This window comes from Chelonoidis abingdonii, chromosome 1, assembly GCF_003597395.2.
Source record: "Chelonoidis abingdonii isolate Lonesome George chromosome 1, CheloAbing_2.0, whole genome shotgun sequence".
Lineage (NCBI taxonomy): Eukaryota > Metazoa > Chordata > Testudines > Testudinidae > Chelonoidis > Chelonoidis abingdonii.
This window is the reverse complement of record NC_133769.1, coordinates 126,401,527-126,422,393: the sequence shown is the minus strand read 5'-3', so window position 1 is coordinate 126,422,393 and position 20,867 is coordinate 126,401,527. Positions and strand designations below refer to the sequence as shown.

The window sequence follows — 20,867 nt, the reverse complement described above, 5'->3', positions numbered from 1 at the left end:
GGTCTACATCCCTCCTTCTTTCACTTGATCAAGAACAACAGCATGTTCCACTGAAATCAGACCTGTAACACAAACCACCACATTGAGATGCCCTTCGGCTTGCAAGCAGACAGTGATGTAGTACCAAAACAGGCCCTGATTTAGGAATGTGTCCCTACTCAGGACAGCACGTAAGCACTAACTTGGAGCCAATGGGACTTAGATAGTTGCGTAAAGGTACGCATCTGCCTAAATGCTTTCTGAAATCGGGGTCTCAATCTGCTTTTGTTTTGAAATACTCTCTTTTCTAGCATTTCTATTTCCAATTTGACATCCTCTCTCACATGCAAGGCAAATTCACTTACCAATGCCCAGACAGAGTGTTAAAAACCTGAGCATCCAAAGCAGCTCATTTGGGGGAGCGGTCAACTCAGTACTCCCAGAACCCAATGCCTGAGCAGTAACAAATCTTCAAATGCCACGACAGGAAGGGAATGCAGCATCCTAGAGAATGAATCTTTATTCTTTCCTTTGTCACTGGTGAGTCAAAGAAAACCACATACACTGAAACCATGAGCTACTGTTCAAATTCAAGTATGGCCAGCTTCTGCCTTGATCCTGAGTGGTACTGATCACTCAACTTCCAGTGAAGTAAATAAGAGCTGAGTCATAGGATGCTCAACATCTTCGAATCAAGCTTTCTGATATTTGGAGTAATAGTTCCCCCTCCACAGGGCAAATGGTCTTTTGGGTACTGAGAGAAAAGGAAAAGAACTGGGGAGGGGAGGCAGGATTAAAAAATACATAAATATATTCATTTTCAAAGATACCTTAAGGGATTTGGACACCATATTCCCATTAGAAATTAATAGATGCTGGGCACCCAAATCTTTTCAGGCTGCTTTGAAAATTTCAGCCATACATAATAAATATGTGTATATACACACTTGGTTTACTGGATGCTTTCCACATCTATCACAAGGATTCCAAGGAACTTTGCAAATATCGATCAATTAAACATTTCAATCCCCTGTGGGAAAGAAAGGGATGGATAGGGATCACTTAACCCACCACTGAAGAGCAACACCACAATACTTAAGTGCTTATCAGCATTTTAATTATGAACTCCCTGGTTTTCAGGGGTTCAGAGTTTAGACATTAAATCACCATCAAAGATGAGCTATGACAGCAGCCAGGCTCTTTTGCCAAATTTAGCTAGATCACTTGGCCTCCTTTTACAAATAAATATAATCCTCTGTTCTATGGCAATGGCCCAAATTACTTTAATAACAACTCTATGACAAGCTGTAGTGTTTTGGTGCATTATTATAGAATACTGTGTCATAATTTGTATGGGGTGTTTTTAAGCAAAGCAAAGCAAAGCTTCTATCAACTGCAGATGAAAGTAAAATTTGAAGAGTGCATGCTTTAAATTCATAGTGCCAGATGTTAGTCTGCCTGAGCAGATGTGCTAGGAGAAGAGATGGCCCTGTCTCCCCTACAGAGGACCTGTTGAGAGGCACGAGAATGTCACTTTTTGAGCTCTTTGAGTGCAACATGAAGAGAAGATATAGCACCACCAAATCCCAAAGGGGGCCTAGCCATGGCCTGATCCCTTGCACACCTAGTAGTGGTCATAGGCCTGGTTGAGGGAAGCAGTTGCCGTACTTCCACAGCAGACTCTCTTGAGTCCCCAAAGACATTTTGACTATCTTAGGATTCCACAAACAGATTGCCTCTGTAAGCAGCTACTAGTGCAGTATACTACCATTGCTGTGGCTACTAAACCCTAGTATAGCTCCTAGTATCAACAGTGGCCTTTTGTAGCACACTTCTTAAATAAAGAGTATAATCATGTAAAACAGACAAGACACTAAAGATGAAGATACACACAGTTACTTCTTTTTATAATGCCCACTTCCATTCATATGAAAGAGTGTAACATTGCTTTCCTATTGCTTGAATAACCTGAAGATTATGAGCAGATGTAATAATTGGCACAATAGGCTAAAAGCTTTAAAGGTTTTCTGGGATTAACTTCAAAATATTCCAGAGACTTTTCAAGTGTTTTTAATTTTTTCTATTTTTAATTTTTTTTGTATCTTAAATTTGTTGTAAAAAAAAATCTTGCTCAAAAGGAAAGGACCACTTGAATGGCAACTTGCTGACAGCCTCATTGTCTGCGACACCAGAGCTTGCATGACTCTGAGATGACTCTTCAAATTTTCTAGTGCATGTTGGGCCAAGCAAGTTATATGCAATGTTTCTGGGATAATGTGGTTATTGTGTTGAGAAATTTTGATCACCTATATTCATTGTGGACTGTTTATAAAGGAAACGAACCAGAAGAGACAAAAAAAGTAATATCCCCCAAAGTGGAAGAGATGCTTAGGATTTCATCTGTAGGTTTCAGATGTAAGTTTGGAGCTCAAACATAGTAACTGGAAGCCCATACAAAAAGGTTACTGGTCTGACTTAAAAGATAGTCAAAAGGCACCGAGAGCTAAAGGTTTGCTTCTCTCAATGAGATTGAGACCACAAAACATTGAGCACCATCAAATTCCAGTAACTTCAACAAGTGATGAGGACACGAAGCACTTTCTAAAAGGCACTAGCAACTTGCAGGACTGAGGCCACTGTGCCAAAGTATTGCAGCATAAGAAGTTAGTAGTACCACACGTTTATCTCAGGTACTACTAGATAGCACAATTTGCTGAGTAAGTTTAACATACTGAAAGTTACTTCTCCAAGTATTTTTGTATCTTCCATTTGCATCAAACAGCTGAGTGCAGAATTTAAAAAGAAAACAAACTGAAGCTATCATGCTGGCTTCTGTGACTAAAACTGTGAAATACCCAATTTCTTTAGACTCTAGATTTGTGCATGGAGAATATTCTACAAGCAAAATCAAATTGTGCTTAATGTCAGCCTCAGTTTGTAGCTGATGTTCAAATATTCTGACTGGAAATAGTTAGGCTGGAAGGAAACTGGATACAGTAAAGACTAATACATGATGAGATTAGGAGTTGAAGAACTTCATTGGCCTTTGCTATTCTTATTGTTGGATCACTCTATATCACTGGCTTATCTCCTCAATTATACATTTGTACCCATATTTCCTTATAGATTTAAAGTGATCTAAAACTTCAGAGACAAAAGAATTGCAGTGAGAGAGCAGTAAGAGGAAGTAATACAGCATCTTTCTAGATAGATGTCATTATAAATATTTATTGAATATATTATACAATACTGTAAATGATACTTATTATTGTCTGGGCACCACAAGTATAGCAAGACTTCAGATGAGAAATTTTTTCTATCGTAATCTTTGGGATGCATAAAATGTTCTGACTGAATTTGTGGACCTAAGATGGATCAGCTTTTCTTATTTTGCCAGACAAGCCTTTAACAGTGTATCTGTCAGTGACTTTCAGCTTTCCTGTTTATTTTCGCATGTGATTTTGGGGATGCATCGTAAATATACACTATTAACAATGTTCAGTTGAAGAAAATGAATCTGATGAATATCCCCAAAAATGCCCTAGTCTGACTCAAACTTTCATGTTTTGTGGGAAGCCTATACATCTTCAGTTTCTATCTTCACAATGAATCTCCCACTCCCAAATATCCAAACTCCACTCAGTGTGGTTTCACATTTCTCCCTCATGCCTTCATCCTCACCAATAGTTTGCTCATGATTACATAATCTTCTTTGCATGATTATATAACCTTCTTTGCAGCAGCAGCAGCATTTCTGTGAAGAACAAACAACATACTAGGAAAACCAGTAGTGTAAGCTAGCTAACTCCGAAACCCATTGTCCAAAATATGTAAAGGGCAAATACTTTTTTGTTTGTGTTTCCAGATTCTTTTAGGCAGATTTTTAAAGAAAGAATTAATTCAAAGGGAGTGCAAGAAACCAGCTAAAGCAAATCCAAAGCAATTCAGAAGTTTGGCACTGTTGCCAATATGCAAATTGGTTGTTTCATTCACCTTCATCTGATGTCCTATACTTAAGGACATCTATTTTCCCTTTACTCCATGAGAACTACTCTGTAGATCTGCAAGGCAATTCTCAGGCCATTTCTCTCTTCTTTGCATCAAGGAATATACTACCATTAAGTTCTTCAAGCTCCACAAATGTGGTTTTCTGACCTCTTCTGCTATTAAGGTACAGATGGTGTTGGAGAGGTCCCAAAGGGATGCTACAGCTGATGGCCAATTTAGATGTGTGAAAGGAAGTCTCTCTGTTTCTAGTAATGACAAAACTGCTGATGCAGTGATGGAAAATGGCTGGAAGAAATTTACTGATATAAGATTCTGTTGGACTGTTCTGAAAATCTGGACCCCTTTGTGTTTGTGACATTAAAAACAGGGTTCCACATTGGGCATAGTTGATCATATAACACTATCATCATTCCTAATTATAGAAATTCCAGTGATGTGTCTTTATGTTATACCACACAAAACAACAACAAAAGTTTCATTCAGTATAGAAGCCTTCTCCTCTCAGTTCAATTTGCTGCTGACATTCTCCTAGACAGGACATCACATAAGTGAAGACTGTCACATTCCAATCTGCAAACAGAGTCTTCTGCTGGCTGCTAGAACTACTTATGATGTCAGGCACTTGAGCAATATTCATCTAAAATTAATGCCTTATAAATAATCAAGGAGTAATCTGCTTCAGTCTGACAGACTAACCCCAAAAAGAAAAAGTATAACATTTTTACAGGAGAAAAGAAGTTAAGGATGGCCTGACCTCTCAAATATGCTTCCCAGGCAGTTAAGCACTCCTGCTTGCATGACCTATTTTCCCCTGCTCATCGCATAGAAAAGTTCCAAACAAATGACAGGCGATATAAATTGGTTGGAAGATAGGAAGTGCCATCCAAACCATGCCAGTCATTTTGGTACCATCATAGGGTATCAGAACGTTTTAACTGAAGTAGTATCTCTTTAAAGTTATAATACAACTCATTTCATGTGTCAGTCCACAAAGGACTATGTTAGATAGGGTCATGTTCTATGATGTACCTTAAACATTTGCACTGTGTATACAGACCTACAATTTTAAACTGTGTGTGTGTGTGTGTGTAGCGTGTGTATACATATGCGTGTGTGTGTATATTAATTGAAACAAGATGCTACTGAGTAATTACTAAAAGCCAGTGTTTTAAAAGTGTTCATAAATTTTGAGTTCCCATGTTGGGACACTTAGGGCCAGATTTTCAAAGATGCTGGACACTTACAGCTCCCAGTGACTTCCATTTGGCCTTAGGGAACATAATTCTCCTACTGCTACAAACAGGCTTGTGTACTAGTTATACCAGATGGCAATCAAATTACCTATGGTCTGAACTATCCTATTACAGGATGTTTAAGATCAGTAAGATGTAAAGTTGCAGAAATGTTTACGTTCATTTTTTTTAGCTTGTGAGTGTCAAGAAGAAAAAAAAGAGACAGACCAAAGCAGAGGAGGGAAAGGGAAGAAAGGGGGGAAAAAGCAAAGGAAGATGTCAGACGAAACAGAGAGAGGGGAAGAAAAAGAAAATAAAGGATATGTGCATGTGCAAGATAAGAGACAGAATGGGCTCGTTTATACTGAGGCTTCTGCTAGTAGGTAATGAGACCACATGATGAAGCTGAAGGCTGGCAAATATGAAAATAGCATGAAAAAGACATGGGTTGTGCTATTTCCATTGTTCAAATGTCAAACACCTTCTGGGAACCCTAGGGGTGGTGATAGTCATGTAACCATCTCTTAACAAGTTCTTCCTAAAGGGGATTTCTTGAAAACTGCTGGGCTCTGACCCTAGCCCATATGGACTTGGAAAAGTAAGAAAAAATACTGGCTGCACTTTTTCATGCCTATTTGCATATGTTCTTTAGTATGCAGAATGTCTCTGTACGTAATTGAATTGTTGTTTTTTCCTCTATTAATACATATGCAAATGAGTCACTACTGCAGCTGTGCTGTATTAATCATATGTGTGCTTCTGTCTGTCTGCCCTGCAGGCTCAGGGTCAGAGGGAGGGGGAAGAGGGAATGTGGGCTCTTTAACCTACAAGAAAACTCACTCATGCAGACAGAGGTCTGCTAGCAAACAGCAGGCCCAGGTTACAACTGAAATGAAGATAGGTTGGTCGTTTTTCACTCTGTATAGATATGGATGGAATCTGAAAGTTATGCAGAAAGGACTTTAATCTAGATAAAATGAATATGCTGTCATAGGTAATGTTTTCCCCTGGGAAAAAAAAAAAGCGAAAACCTGACATTCCACAAAATAGACCCTTACGCTGTGTATTTACTACCTGTGTATATATCTGTTCACCAGAGACATGTTCAGACACACATGGTGCTCTGGGAAATACAAAGCATTTACCTATCTACTGTCAAAATTATCAACCTCTTTCAAGAATGGCAGGAGGCTGATAAAATAACATGGTGGAGTGGTTAATTCATGTCTGCTTTGAAAAAATATATTGGGTTTACCTGTAAAATTGTATAATGTGATATCAAAGGTAAGCATGGGCTACTACAAAGTACACCAACTACAAAGTATGTTTATCCACCATGAACACAATTTATTAGTATTAGATTTATTAATAAGATAATTTGGAGATTTTTTTCCCAGAAACATATGGCTTGATAAAAACTGCAGTTGGCAACTGATTATACGTCCCATAGGGATATAAGCCTCATGGGCACTAAGTACAGTCCCCTGTTATTGCAGGCAACCCTGTCAGATAATCCTATGCATAAATTTATTGAAACCTTATGTGTTTTAATGGATTATTTTAAAATTGCTACTAATAATTTATTATTAAAAATAAATATCCACATGTAGCAAATTCTAGGGACATTTCTGCCACTCATGGGGCCAGATCCTCATTCGGTTTAAAAGGGTTTAGCTCCAGCCACATCAATGGAGTTACATGCATGTATTCCAGCTGAAGGACTGGGCCTTGATCTCTGTTAAAATGGGCATTTAATGTAGAAGAGGTGATGAGTATCTTGTGGCCAAAACACGTACTTATAAAATCAGAAATAAATGAAGAGCAAGATTGGGAAGTAAAGAATCTACACTAATATATCTTTAAAACCTTTTTGATGGGACATCCAACAAAAATGTATACATATTAATATGTATTATTACTCTTATTATCATCATTATTTGTGATAGCTGTCAAAAACATATATCTTAATGTAAATGAATATAGTCAACTAATGGGTGGATGGATGGCTGCCATTTTTTGGTTATGCTAAGGAGAAATGCTACAGTAAATGTACTTAGTTTTTATTGTTTTTTTTTCCAGCTGTACATGCTCATGATGGAAACCTAATTTTGCTTTTTATGCTTAAATTGACTGCACCATTTTTATAATATTGTAATTAAACTGGGCATTAATGATTCACTCCCCCATAAATTAATTCATAGTCCTGTTGGTGAGGCCAGGTAAAGCAAAAGAGCAAATGCTGAAGAAACTGTTGGAACTAACCACTGAAAAGACAAAGCTTAAACGGTATTTGAAGCTAAACGCTGTCCATCGAATATAAAGAGTGACCCTGTAATGCTAAGAAATGGCTAATCTTCAAGTGTTGAGAACATTAATATCCCAAGTAGGTAATGGATATAGATTGAAGAGCAAATGAATAATGGATAAAGTCAGAGGCGAATTTACAATGAAACACACAGTGCCCTGGCATGGGGTCCCCCCAACTACAAGGGGCCCCAGGGCCGGGCAGCCTAGCACCGTCCAGCACCCCCTGCAGGGGGGACCGCTGTGTGGGCAGAAGCTATGGAGGAGAGCAGGGAGAGAGCCGTTCAAGAGCCATGCTGGAAGCTCAGCATGTGGTGTGTTTTCTCAGCTGTTGAGCCAGACTCCTGCTGCTGGTTGGTTCTGACAGGCAGGTGAGACAGGCAGGTGAGGGGCCAGCTGGGGCCACGCTATAGGTGAGGCTGGCACGCTCTTCTGGTGGGGCATCTGCCTGCACCTGTCCTACTGCCCTGCTCCTCTGGATGCTGGGCAGGGCAGGTGCAGTCCCTGGCGTGCACTGCTGCTGGCGGCCCCTGGAAAAAGCCCAGGGGAAGGGAGCGGCAGGCCAGCGGGTCTCAGCTCTTATGCGCTGCTGCCACCACAGATCCTTTTGGCAGTGAACAGGAGCAGCGGCAGGGCAGGGATGCGTCCAGCAGCCAGCCAGGTAAGGTAACCCAGAGGTGGCAACTGGGACTGCCCCAGCCCACCCCCACTCAACGGTGCGCTGCCCCCTACACCGCCCCCAATCACTGCTCTCACTCCTGCACCCCCGCACAGCCTCACCCATACTCCCTGCCCTGAAACCTGCATCCTCCATCCTCACTCCCGCCCTGAGCACAAAACAGGAGCCCCTGCACCCCCCATTCCCACCTGCACCCCTTGCACCAAACGGAAGCTGCCCCAGGTAAGCACTTCACACTCCAACCCTCTGCCCCAGCCCTGAGCCCCCCTCCGCACCCTAACTCCTGGTCAGACCCTGCACCCCAACCCCCACCCGCTCCTGCACCCTAACTCCCTCCCAGACCCCACACACGAACCCTGAGCCTCTTCCCACATCCTAACTCATGGTCAGACCCTGCACCCCAATGGTTTTTTACATTTTTTATAAAGAGCTCTTATCCAAAGCACTTTACAATAGTTAGCTAATGGTACAAACAACATTTGGAAAGATCATTAAGTGGTTCGCTGAGATCCTTAGCAATTTTCAAGTGATTTGTGGAAAAAAAAGTTAGACTACAAAAACAGTCAAGGTACCTCACTTTATTTTCATTTACTTCCTATTACTTATAATATAGGAGGAGGATGAAGGAAAAAAATGAAAAACAGCAATGGCGGAGATAAAAGAGAATCTTCTTTTTCTTGGCTGGGTCATGAGGGGGGGACCAAAAATGAAGCTGTACACAGAGCCCCACTAACTCTAAATCCGCCACTGGATAAAGTACTACCACCTCTTGGCTATATTCTGCAGGAACAATAATAGGCCATATGGATTGATTAATTTCTGATGGGCAGGAATACAAAGGCATTTGTAACCCTGTTACATGTGCTCTTAATACTGAGAGTTTGACTCTATTTGTGTTCAGATGAGTCAATTACAATGGTTAGACAGTTTCTCGTGGGCTTCTTACTGGCTTGTAGGTGCTTGTTATCAGACAGGAAGGTAATTTTTAGGGTGATCAAAAAAGGGGATGTAACTACAGGTAAAGGGAAGAAGCTAGGAAAAGAAAAAACCTTTGAAATCATGAAAAATTCCTGACAGTAAGATATGTGAAACCACGGAACAGTCTCCCAGGGGGAATGGTGGAAGTCCCATCACCTGAGATATTTCGAACTAAACTCGACAAAAACTATATGTAAGAGATACATTCCATATTGGCAAGTGGAGAATGTCGGAGAGATGGAGTAAATAACCGATAATTATAGGTTTTCACATTTCTCTCATTTATGTGATGTTGTGAATGCTAAAATGAGGTGATTTAAGAAGGACAGATGAAAAATGTGTTCTCCAACACGGACGGGCAGTCCTTGCCATTTATTTGGATTTCATGTGCATCACGTATTTAAATAACAAATCACTGGCAGTTGGAACAGTCTATCTTTTGATTACCATCATTATGAAGACACACAGGGTAGATAGGTTTTTAATCCTTTATCTGTTCTTAAAAGTACAACAAACATCCAGCTAAGCGGTACTTGTATGAGATTTAGATACCTTGGCCCATATTTTCAAAAGGAAAACCCAAACAGATCTCAGTACCAATTTAGGCACTTAAATAAAAATAAGATTTTCAGAAGTGTTCAACACTCAATATGCTCAACTCTTCTAAAAATCTGGCCACTTATTTTGGTGCCTAAATGAAAACTGAGCTCTTCTGAAAATCTGGTCCAGACCACAGATGCTTAGTTCTTTTGAAATTCAGGCCTCAGTATACATCTTCCAATACCATTTGAAGAAGAGGGTGTGCTAGGAACGGAAACTGGACCTGATTACTAAAGGGGCAAAGTGGAAGAATAAAGATTTGGCAGAATAATATTTTCAAACACAGGTAGGGCCAAGCCCTGTTGATTGTACTCACATGAGTAGTCGAGTTGATTTCAGTGGGATTACTCAAGTAAGTAAAGTAAGCAGGTTTCTGCATTTAGGGTTGAGAAAACTAGTCAAACTACTTTCATATCTGTGTGTTTTTTAACACAAGCTTTCTCTTATCTGTGTAATAACAGGTTTGGTCACACAGTTGCACACAACCACCAAGAAAGCACAATGTCCTGTTCCATGCTAGGATGATGAGGAAATAACGTTTGAATGTTGGTGCATGAAGCTTTTGAGTATGTTTTTCTCAAGAGCAGATGTTTGTGGGGAGTGTATATTACATCATACTGTCAAGTTGTTTTGAACAGATGCAAAATGCTCAACACATGAGCAGCTTTCATTATGCATTCATCATCATCTTTCAGTACAGCTACATGAATATATTGTGTTTGTATTACAGCCAATGAATCATTGTCATTATTAGGTTTAAAAACTAGGTCTGTTTAGTCTTCAGAAAAGAAGACTAAAGGGGGACCTGAAAAAATGGTCTTCTAAGATGTTTAGGGCTGTTGCAAAGAGGACTGTGATCAACTGTTCTCCATGTCCACTGAAGACAGCACAAGAACTAATGGGCTTAATCTGTAGCAAGGGAGATTTAGGTTAGATATTATGAAAAAATTTCTGACTATAAAGGTAGTTAAACTCTGGAATAAGCTTACAAGGGAGGTTGTGGAATCCCCATCACTGGAGGTTTAAGAATAGGTTAGACAAATACCTGTCAGGGATGGTCTAGTTCAGTAGTTCCCAAACTTTAACAACCCTCGAACCCCTTTCACTAAAATGTCAAATTTCGTGAACCTCATCCTAAAAATGAATATTTCCATGGATTTTCTCCCTTACTTCAGCATAAATTATAAAAGTAGTGAACTTGGAAATATAAAATCTGTTTTTATGATATGCTTATTAAACACTATTTATTATTATTTATCATTACAGTATTTTTATTACATTATGAAAATGGCAACACTCTTTCAAGATCTCACTTTTGTAGCTTGTATCACCTTTTATCAAGCCTGTTATAAGACAAAGCTCCTATCAGAGGCACCAGTAGAAAAAAAGGGGTATGGGGGCAAAGCCCCTCATGCACCCCGGGGCACGTGACCCTCATCGCCCCCTCTTCCCTCATTCTGGCACCTCTGGCTCCTATGGTTCATCAAGGACTATCAGATATGATACAGCATGAAGATATTTAAGAAGCCCATTCAAAGAGTTCCTCCTCAGGTCTTGAGCAGTCCAGGCAAACAACGCACGTTACAACAAAGCTTAAACTTGTTCTTCATAATAATTTTAAATACAACACTAGCTGCCTATTTAATTTTTAAAAACAGCAAAAAATATCCACCTCCCTTTCTATTTCATAAAAGGAGTCCTGAAGTTTAAATCTCCTCAGTGTGATAGATACACTTGCTTTGATCTGCTTACTCTTGGAAGTCCCCAAGGCTCCATGCTGCAGGCTCTGTGCTGCCTGGGGTCCCTAGGAACAGCTCTGTCCGTCTTTAGGGAATTTTTTCCTGAGAACCCCCTGCAACATTTCATGAACCCCAGTTTGGGAACCACTGGTCTAGTTTTACTTGGTCCTGCATCAGCACAGGGGGCTGGACGTAAAGACCTCTTGAAGTCCCTTCCAGCCCTACATTTCTTTGGTTCTATGACCATTTGATTATCAGACAACCTAGCTGGAAAATCTGAACTATTCAAATTCCCAATAATACAGAATCTCCTCACAGTCCTTAGACACCCTGACATTAAGACATGGGTTTTGTCATGAACTCAGGAGTCAGATTTGTCAGAAGAGAGAGCAAGGGAACTCATCTCAGACTCAAGTGGCTCAGGCTGTCTAGAAACATTTAGTTCATACTAGACACACCCAGGTACTTAAAACTGGTATTAATCACTCACCAAGTATGTACCTAACCTCTCAAGAAGGGTCGGACTTGGTGTGGCTAAACCCTTCCACCACTCATGCCACCACAGCTACACTCTATTTTTAGCACACTAGCTTGATCAGAGCTAGTATGTGTATGTCTCCCAGAGCTGGAAATTACACCTCCAGCTCAACGTATAGGCATACCCATAGTCTCATGACATGACTGATACATATGCTTACAGGTTTGAATGCCCATCTCCAAAGTAGGGGAACCTAAATCCCCAAATTACTGGTCCAGCTGTGAAAAGGCCATCTTCAAATGAGCTAACCACTGTAGAAGGTCTTTGAACTTACCAGCTTTATCAAATATTTTTGAAGGGAATAATCCAAAGTCCCAGACATCCTGAAGTCTCACTCCTGCTCATTTGAAATAGAACCACCACTCACCACCATCTTCTAGGAATGCAAGCCCTCTTCCCTCTATACTACTCTTTGGCAAAAGTACTTTGGGGACCATACATTTTTAACCCAAGTCCTCAATAGGGGAAAACTCACCCATTGCCCTAGACACGCTTTAACAGAACCTATGCTTCCTGATGGAACATTTTACACAGTTTGGGGCTGAATCCCTTTGATGCATCATATCAGTAACAGTGTGAAGCTGACAACTACTTTTTATAAAGTGAAGTTAGTGGGACTGAAACATGCTAGGCCGACAGTCCTGAAGACTGGAGTCTCTTTAGCCTAGATCGTCTAAGTTATTTTGGCACCTAACTCCAATTAATTTCAAGGATTTGGGTCATACCTACTAATGGGAGTAGGTGCTTATATACTTCTGGGGTTCTGGGCCAAAGAAACTGTCAACTCATCATCTTTCACTTCCCCTGTGAAATGTCAACCAGACAGCACATTTTCCTTTAAAGCATGTGTAGGGTAGTGGGTGAAATCATTGGGAGTTAGGTGCCTAAATACCTTTACCCTCAAATCCAGGTTCAGGCTCAGATAAGGTTAATTCCAGCTTTTCCAACACGAGCCTACCAATCTAACCTGACCTGGAGGAATCACCTCTATGAATGTGAGGTTATCCAGTCTCCATGCTTAATCAGCACTAGCCTCTCTGCTGAAACTGCCACCAACGACAACCAATTAAATAATAATAAATAATAATAATTGGAGATATATCTATCTCCTAGAACTGGAAGGGACCTCAAAAGGTCATTGAGTCCAGCCCCGTGCCTTCACTAGCAGGACCAAGTACTGATTTTTGCCCCAGATCCCTAAGTGGCCCCCCTCAAGGATTGAACACACAACCCTCGGTTTAGCAGGCCAATGCTCAAACCACTGAGCTATCCCTCAGTTATGATATCTGGGTCTCACATTGGGGATTTGGAGAGAAGAGGGAAAGGTAGGGCTTCAAATTATTTACCCTCTCAGGCTGGAGTTAGCAGGGGGCTATGTCATCACTCACCAAAAAAGTGTGTTTTGCCTGTGGGATAATTAATACGTTAGCTATCCCACTGTAAGAACACAGTGGAGACAAGACTCTTCAGTTTTGCTGTGAGATAGACAAGGCCAGGTGAATCAGGAGTGGGAGGTAGAGTGCTGAGCTCACCTAGCTACCTTGTGCTAAACACTGCTAGTACTTTGTCTCCAATTAGGATTTTACAGTGAGAAAGCTATCATGTTTGTTATCCTGCTGTTAAAAAAACAAAACAAAACTCCTTGCACTGGAGAAGAAAAAGCCAGAGTGCACTTAAGAGTGACAAACTCTCTTCCTGTTCCTTGTCTTGAGATTGCATCTCTTTCTTTGATCTCCCTAGACCATCACTTGACTAGTCTTAGCACACAAAGCCTGGAAGAGCAGCATAAGAAGAAACACAGGGAAAATACAGAGAGGGGAGAAAGGGAGGTTATAATGTGCCATTCTGACCCCTCGGGGTTGGCAGACAGGGGGTCAGTGAGACACCATGGGTACATATTATGCAGATGAATTTCTGAAGTGAGATGACTCCCTTCGCCCAATGGACCCACAGACTGTACCCACCGTACACTCTCGTATGACATTTGAAACTGATCTGAGACCAGTAGTTCATTTCACACAGGCCACTGAGGAGACAACCATTACTGACTTAAATGGGATTTGAACTGTTTCCTGGAGGACAAAGTGCTTTTTAATTCCATTATCTACACTGTGCCACTGATTCCCACCAATAAGGTCAAGATAACCTTTCAAATATTTCCCATTCTTGCTAATGCTGGCTCAGCTCCACTGGCATTAGCAAGTTTGGGAGTACATTCTAAACACTGTATTATAAAATACTTCTCAAAATAGATCTAATTTACACAGTGCTTAAAATGGTGGCAGAAGTCAGTGGTCCATCTACACTATGGCTCCCTATATAGCTGACTCATGGAAATGAATCAGGTTTAGGAATACGAGGATATTTCTCAAAAATCATTTCCTAGGGTATGTTTTCACTACTGGCTGGATAGGCGGGCATCGATCGATCCAGTGGGGATCTATTTATCGCACCTAATCTAGACGCGATAAATTGATCCCTGAGCACTCTCCCGTCGACTCCTGTACTCCTGCTCGGTGAGAGGTGCAGGCAGAGTCGATGGGGGAGCGTCAGCAATCGACTCACCGTGGTGAAGATACCGCGGTGAGTAGATCTAAGTACTTCGACTTTGGCTACGTTATTCACATAGCTGAAGTTGCGTAACTTAGATCATTTCCTACCCCACACAACGTAGACCAGGGCCTAGTGTATCCATAGGCTTCTCTGAAAAGCCAAATCTTGATCCAGCTTCTTCCCAATGATGGATTCCCAAACTCTGCTCCACTCCCAGCCCAAATCACAGGTGATCAAGCCAACCAGTAGGGGAGCCTGCTCAGTGCTTTCCCTTTCTTTCATGCTCACTGGCACAGGGACAAGAGGCCTTTGGTGCTTTACAATCCTTCATCCCCTAAAATCATCAGAAAATTTTAATTAAACCAATAGTATCCAAAGAAAATCACATTTTCTATGATGGAACAGCCATCGTTATTCTAATCAGAACACTTCAACTTAGTGCTTACTGAGTTACTGTCCAATCCTGGTCCTGAAATGAAATAGTCAGACTTTTCCAACCCCCTTTATCACTGATTTATTATTTCAGAGCAATTCTAAATCACTGCTAACTAAAGAGCTGTAGATATACAGATTTCTGTTTCCTCACACACAAGTAATGCACACTGGAAAACGTAATCCCTACTACACATATAACATGAAGCGATATGAATTAGCTGTTACCATTCAAGAAAGAGCTCTTGGGGTTATCACGGATAGTTCTCTGAAACAATCTGCTCAATGAGCAGTGTCAATCAAAAAAGCTAACACAATGTTAGGAACCAAAAGGTAAGGAATTGATAAAACAGAAAATATCATAATGCCACTATATAAATCTATGGTACACCCACATCTTCAATACTGCGCGCCGTTCTTGTCACCCATCTCTGAAAAGGTATATTTGAATTGTAAAAAGTAGAGAGAAGGGCAACATAACTGATTAAAGGTATGGAACAGCTTCTATATGAGGAGAGATTAAAAAGACTAGGATTTCGCAGCTTGGAAAAGAGACAACTAAGGAGGGATATGATAGAGGTCTATAAAATCATGACTGGTGTGGAGAAATTGAATAAGGAAGTGTTATTTATCCCTTTATATAACACAAGACGCAAGGGTCACCCAATGAAATCAATAGGCAGCAGGTTTAAAACAAACATAAGAAAGTACTTCATCACACATTCCACTGTCAACCCATGGAACTTACTGCCAGGGGATGCTTTTGAACTGGGTTCAAAAAGAATTAGATTAGTACATGGAGGACAGGTCCATAAATGGCTAGGGACACAACCCCTTGTTCTGGGTATCCCTAAATCTCTGACTTCTAGAAGCTGAAACTGAAAGATAGGGGAATGGATCACTCGATATAAAGTGCCCTGTTCTGTTCACTCCCTTTGAAGCATTTGGCACTAGTCATTATTGGAAGAGAGAACACTGGGCTAGATGGACTGTTGATCTGACCCAGTATGATCATTCTTCCATTCATGTATATTCTCATTCCTTACCTAGCTCAAATTTTCCTTTCCTTTCATCTCTCCCTCCCATCTCTGCGTGTGTGTGAGAGAGAGGTGAGTATTACAAGCACTATCAGAGCTAAAGTTATTTCCCAGAAGACATTCCTGAAGGATGAGATATTTTGTATTACTTTTATGGTCCCCATGACTCCTAAACAGCCCTTGGCATTCGTAGCTCACAGAATCAGAAATTAACATACCGTGTATCTTTTCATACAAAGGCTCATGGTAGTGCATGGAATGTATCAGCTTAGACATGGGCAGCCATTTCTGTGAAACTCGGCTGACTAACTTTGTAGGAAAGCCTATCAAATTGTCCCTCATCCTCTCTTCTGCTGTCCAAACTAATTGTATGAAGTCCAGTTTGCCCTAGTTCTAATCTAATTTAGTTCTAGACTGCGGTTTCGCACCTTAGTTTATAACGGTTGAGCATCTCCAAGCAGATATAAATGCTGTGCATCTCATGTGGTTTGCCCAAAGTAAATGGAGAGACAAAGCCTCAGTGGTGATTTTTTACAAAAAAAATGTCAGTCAAGTTTTTGCAAAACTAAAGTTAGTTTGGATTTGGACCCCATTTATGTGAAACAACCACATATGTCTGAACATAAAGTTCAAATTGTGGATCTGGATATCAAACTTCCTAATACACAGTGGGGTTAGATCTGGTGGGTTTGATTTGAAACAGACAGGAAAATATGGAAAATTCTGATTCTGATCCATGATCAGATTTCAAACATCCTCAAATTTAGGATTCTTTGTATCCAGGGTTTTGAATCAGGCACATCTCTAAACAAATCTGGGTTCCAGACTAACTCTAGCATGGCTCAAACAAGATTCTGCAGTGTGTTTGTAATACAATTTTATAATTGTATAGAGTGTCTAATTAGTATAATTATTAATTACCTGTGTTCTAGCAGCACCTAAAATATGTGGGGTACCTTAACAGAGTCAACGCCCCAAAGAGCTTACAGTCTAAAAAGACATAATCACAGTAAGTGACTTTTAAGCAGTTTAAAGTGCTTGTCAGGACAGCGCTCTTCTGTCTAACCATGTGTTTCTTTTTGCTGGTTTACATGTAACCAATCTTTATGACTTGCGTGAGAATGTTGTGACAAAAAAGGAAAACAAATGGTTTTGCCAGTTAAGAGTGAATGTTCAAATCTAAAAATCAAAATGAATATTAGTGTCAAATAAATCTTCCCCACAAGTTTAAAAAAACACACACCCCACCCCTCAAGATGGTTTACACTCATTTTAAGCTTCAATGTACATTTTAAATGAAAAGGGAATGCCAAAAACATTGTTAGTTTTGTTGTTTTCTAAGGGAAAAGAAAACTGTTTTCCATAATTACTTAACCTTTTCCTCTTCTGCATTGTTTCCAGACTTACCTGCAGTTGGAGTGGACCTAAGCCTGGTGTTGCTGCGGCAGCAGCTGCCATGGTAGTTGGGATCAGCTGAACAGGGTAAGGGTCACCTAAGTAAGAGAATAATAGAGGCGTCAGCACCTTTTATCTACTCTCCACCTGCAAATTAAACTCCTGCATTCACTCTTTCCAAAAGCCTTCTTTTGTGTGCCTTGCTGAGGCCTAATGAAAAGCTCTATTGTGAAGCCTTTTACTAACACTCTTTTCACAATTCTGGCTGAGAGAGGAATGTGAATAAAAGGCACAAGCAATTAAGGCGGAAACCTCATCCTTTTTCATGATGTATTTAGGGAAATGGAAAAAAAAAGTACGCACTGATCAGAGGGCTGCACTTCAAAAAATAAAAAAAAAATAAAGTAAAAAAAAAAAAGAGAAAGAAAAGAAAAGGAGAACATTATAACCTTGATACGATCACAGTATTAGAAGGGGACAAATTTATAAACTGGTCCAGAATATGAAGTTAACCAAACTGAGATCATTGTTTGTAAGCTGAATAGCACACAGGTCAAACTTTAGTATCTATGTGAACAAAAATGGCACACTCTTGAATTCTATATTTTCTTTTTTGGTGGAAGCAATCTTGCTTTACAGATTGAGACCCCAATTCTGCAAAAGGTAAAAGAGTGTGAAGTCAAAGGGACACTGCACAAGTTTCAGGAGCCCCCTCCCAGATCCTTTTGCAGGATTGGTACCTTAATTTAGCTTCTTAGAAACAATGAAAATAGCTTAGACTCAGCATCCTACTGCGCTAGACACAGTGTAGGAGTAAAATAAAAGATTTTTAAAAAGTGGCAAACACTTTTAATAAAAAATGTTCGTTATCTGAAGGAAAAAAAGTATCCCTCTCACCCCAAAACAGACAAAAACAAAGAGAGACATGTTTCACTATAAAAAATAGTCACTTCTGGTTTCCCTTTAAATGTTTTACTTTTAAATGAATTCTATTCTTTTCCATCTACTAATGAAACCAATGGGAAAGCTGGAGCTGCAAGCTTAATAGAAATGTTACGTGTATTACATTCCTTGCTCAAATGACAAAATGTTTAAAAGCTTTCCACTCAATTAATAAGGATCATCAGACCATTCGTGCATGGCCCAATGATCTGCTAATAAATATGATCAGCACAGCACAGAATGAGCCATTTTAAATAAGACCATGACAGACACAGAACATTTTATTAGGTAGGCACCCTACAAGGTTGTAGTACATTTGATTAAGCGGACAAAATAAAAGTTTCCCTCCAGGATTATACTTTTTGGGGCAAATTGATAAAAGAACAATTTAAAAGGTCATGCAGAATGCAACATTCCATGATTATCAATTTATTATTATTATTAAATAATATATTTGTGATGACATCAGGTGTAAGTCCCAGGAAACATAAAACGTGGAAAAAGCACTCATATTTTTAAAACACTTTAAACAGGCTGTGTTGTAAAATTTGGTGTATGTGCTTTCAGGAAAGCCACTAATGTTTATGATGCCCTTTTTCAATGCGCTCTACCCATATACAACTTTTCACTGAAAGATCTCAGTGGTTCATAAACACTTAAACACCACAACTCCCCTGTGACTTGCATTAGTATTAATAAACTAATTTATAGTTGGGTAAACTGTGAGACAGAAAAAATTAAGCCCTGATTCAGCAACTCATTTAGGGGATGTCTACATTACAGGATTATTCCAATTTTACATAAATCGGTTTTGTAAAACAGATTGTATAAAGTCGAGTGCACGCGGCCACACCAAGCACATTAATTCGACGGTGTGCGTCCATGTACCAAGGCTAGCGTCGATTTCTGGAGTGTTGCACTGTGTATGCTATCCCGTAGCTATCCCATAGTTCCCGCAGTCTCCCCCACCCATTGGAATTCTGGGTTGAGATCCCAATGCAAAAACAGTGTTGCGGGTGATTCAGGGTAAACGTTGTCACTCAATCCTTCCTCCGTGAAAGCAACGGCAGACAATCATTTCGCGCTCTTTTTCCCTGGATTGCCCTGGCAGATGCCATACGCATGGCAAACCATGGACTTGTTTTGCCTTTTTGTCACTGTCACCAGGTATGTTACTGTGGAATGCTGCTGAAGAGCGGTACCTGCCAGTCGCTACACACACAGCATTCATATTGCCTTGCAAGAGAGCAGGAGGTTACCATACCCTTGCACCATCTTGCAATGCCATTTTAAATTGGCGATGAATGATGGTTTCAGCTCGTCTGAACTGTCCTGCTGGCTCGATGGTGCTCCGGTGCCTGGGCCTTCGCTGAGTCGACCAGAGGCGAGCATGGACAAAATGGGAAACTCCGCAGGTCATTCCCTTCTATATATGTTTTGGTCCTAAAAATAGAGTCAGTCCTGCTAGATAGTGGGCAAGACCTGTAAATAGAGACCAGGCAGAGCACAGCCGCTCGTGTTAATCCCACAAGGAGATCCTGCAGAAATGATTAGCTGCGATGCCATTCCTAGGGGGTGCCCAATCGGGCAACAACCACCACCGCAATTGGCTTCCTCCTCCCCCAACCACTCCTGGGCAACCCGTGGCATGTCCCCCATTCTCTGTGATGAAGTACATAAGAGAAGTGCAGGAACAAGCAAACACTAGACTTTTTAGTGAGATAAAAATGAGGAGGAGGAAGTCTCCAGCTTGCCTAATGCATAGTCCAGGCAGGACGTAATAAGGGTGGCGGGGGGAGAGGAGCCCAGCCTCCTGCTGCTAATGCATAGTCCAGGCAGTACAGACTCTTCTTTTGACATGAAAGGTGGGGGTGTGATGGATGCCTTCAGCCTCCAGTGGCTAATGATGTAAGATGGTTACCAAGCCCGTTCTGTACCAGCTTGCCAGGACAATGACCAGCGAGTCATTACCATTTTGTTTACCCAGCGTGCCCCCAGCCGGCCTCGACCGAGGCACGCCAGGGACGCCTCAGGGGCTGCTGATGACGATGGAAATACGCAGTCATATTGTACCGCGTCTGCCACCCAGGCAAGGGGGATGCTGGATGTTTCAGGCCGCTAGCACCCTGTCTACCCATGCGCCTTATGCAGTAGACATAGAGTGACATTGGAAAAAAGGCGAGAAACGTTTTTTCCCCTTTTCTTTCAGGGGAGGGAAGGTGTAAATTGACGACATATATCCGAGGGAAACTCACCTGAGAAATGTTTTTGACCCTTCTGGCATTGGGGAGCTCAAGCCAAGAAGCCAAATGCCTTTCTTGGAGACTGCGGGGCAACTGTAGGGATAGCTGCTCCTCAGTACCTAGGCCCCTCCCATGATGTCCCATTTGCATTCTTATGGCTTTCGTACAAACTTGTCACCAAGCCTTGTGGGCTTGTGCCCCCCCCCCC

At 40.9% G+C, this 20,867-nt stretch overlaps 1 protein-coding gene across 7 annotated transcripts in view; it reads right to left on the bottom strand.

The window, feature by feature from the left end:
- The window catches only part of SOX5 (SRY-box transcription factor 5), an 881,700-nt gene that overhangs the window by 104,280 nt on the left and 756,553 nt on the right, over positions 1–20,867 (bottom strand). For all 7 annotated transcript variants that reach the window (XM_075069816.1, XM_075069799.1, XM_075069812.1 and 4 more), the window contains one exon: positions 17,487–17,572. In XM_075069816.1, coding sequence (XP_074925917.1) covers positions 17,487–17,572 — 86 coding nt within the window. The remainder of the gene's footprint in view (positions 1–17,486; positions 17,573–20,867) is intronic.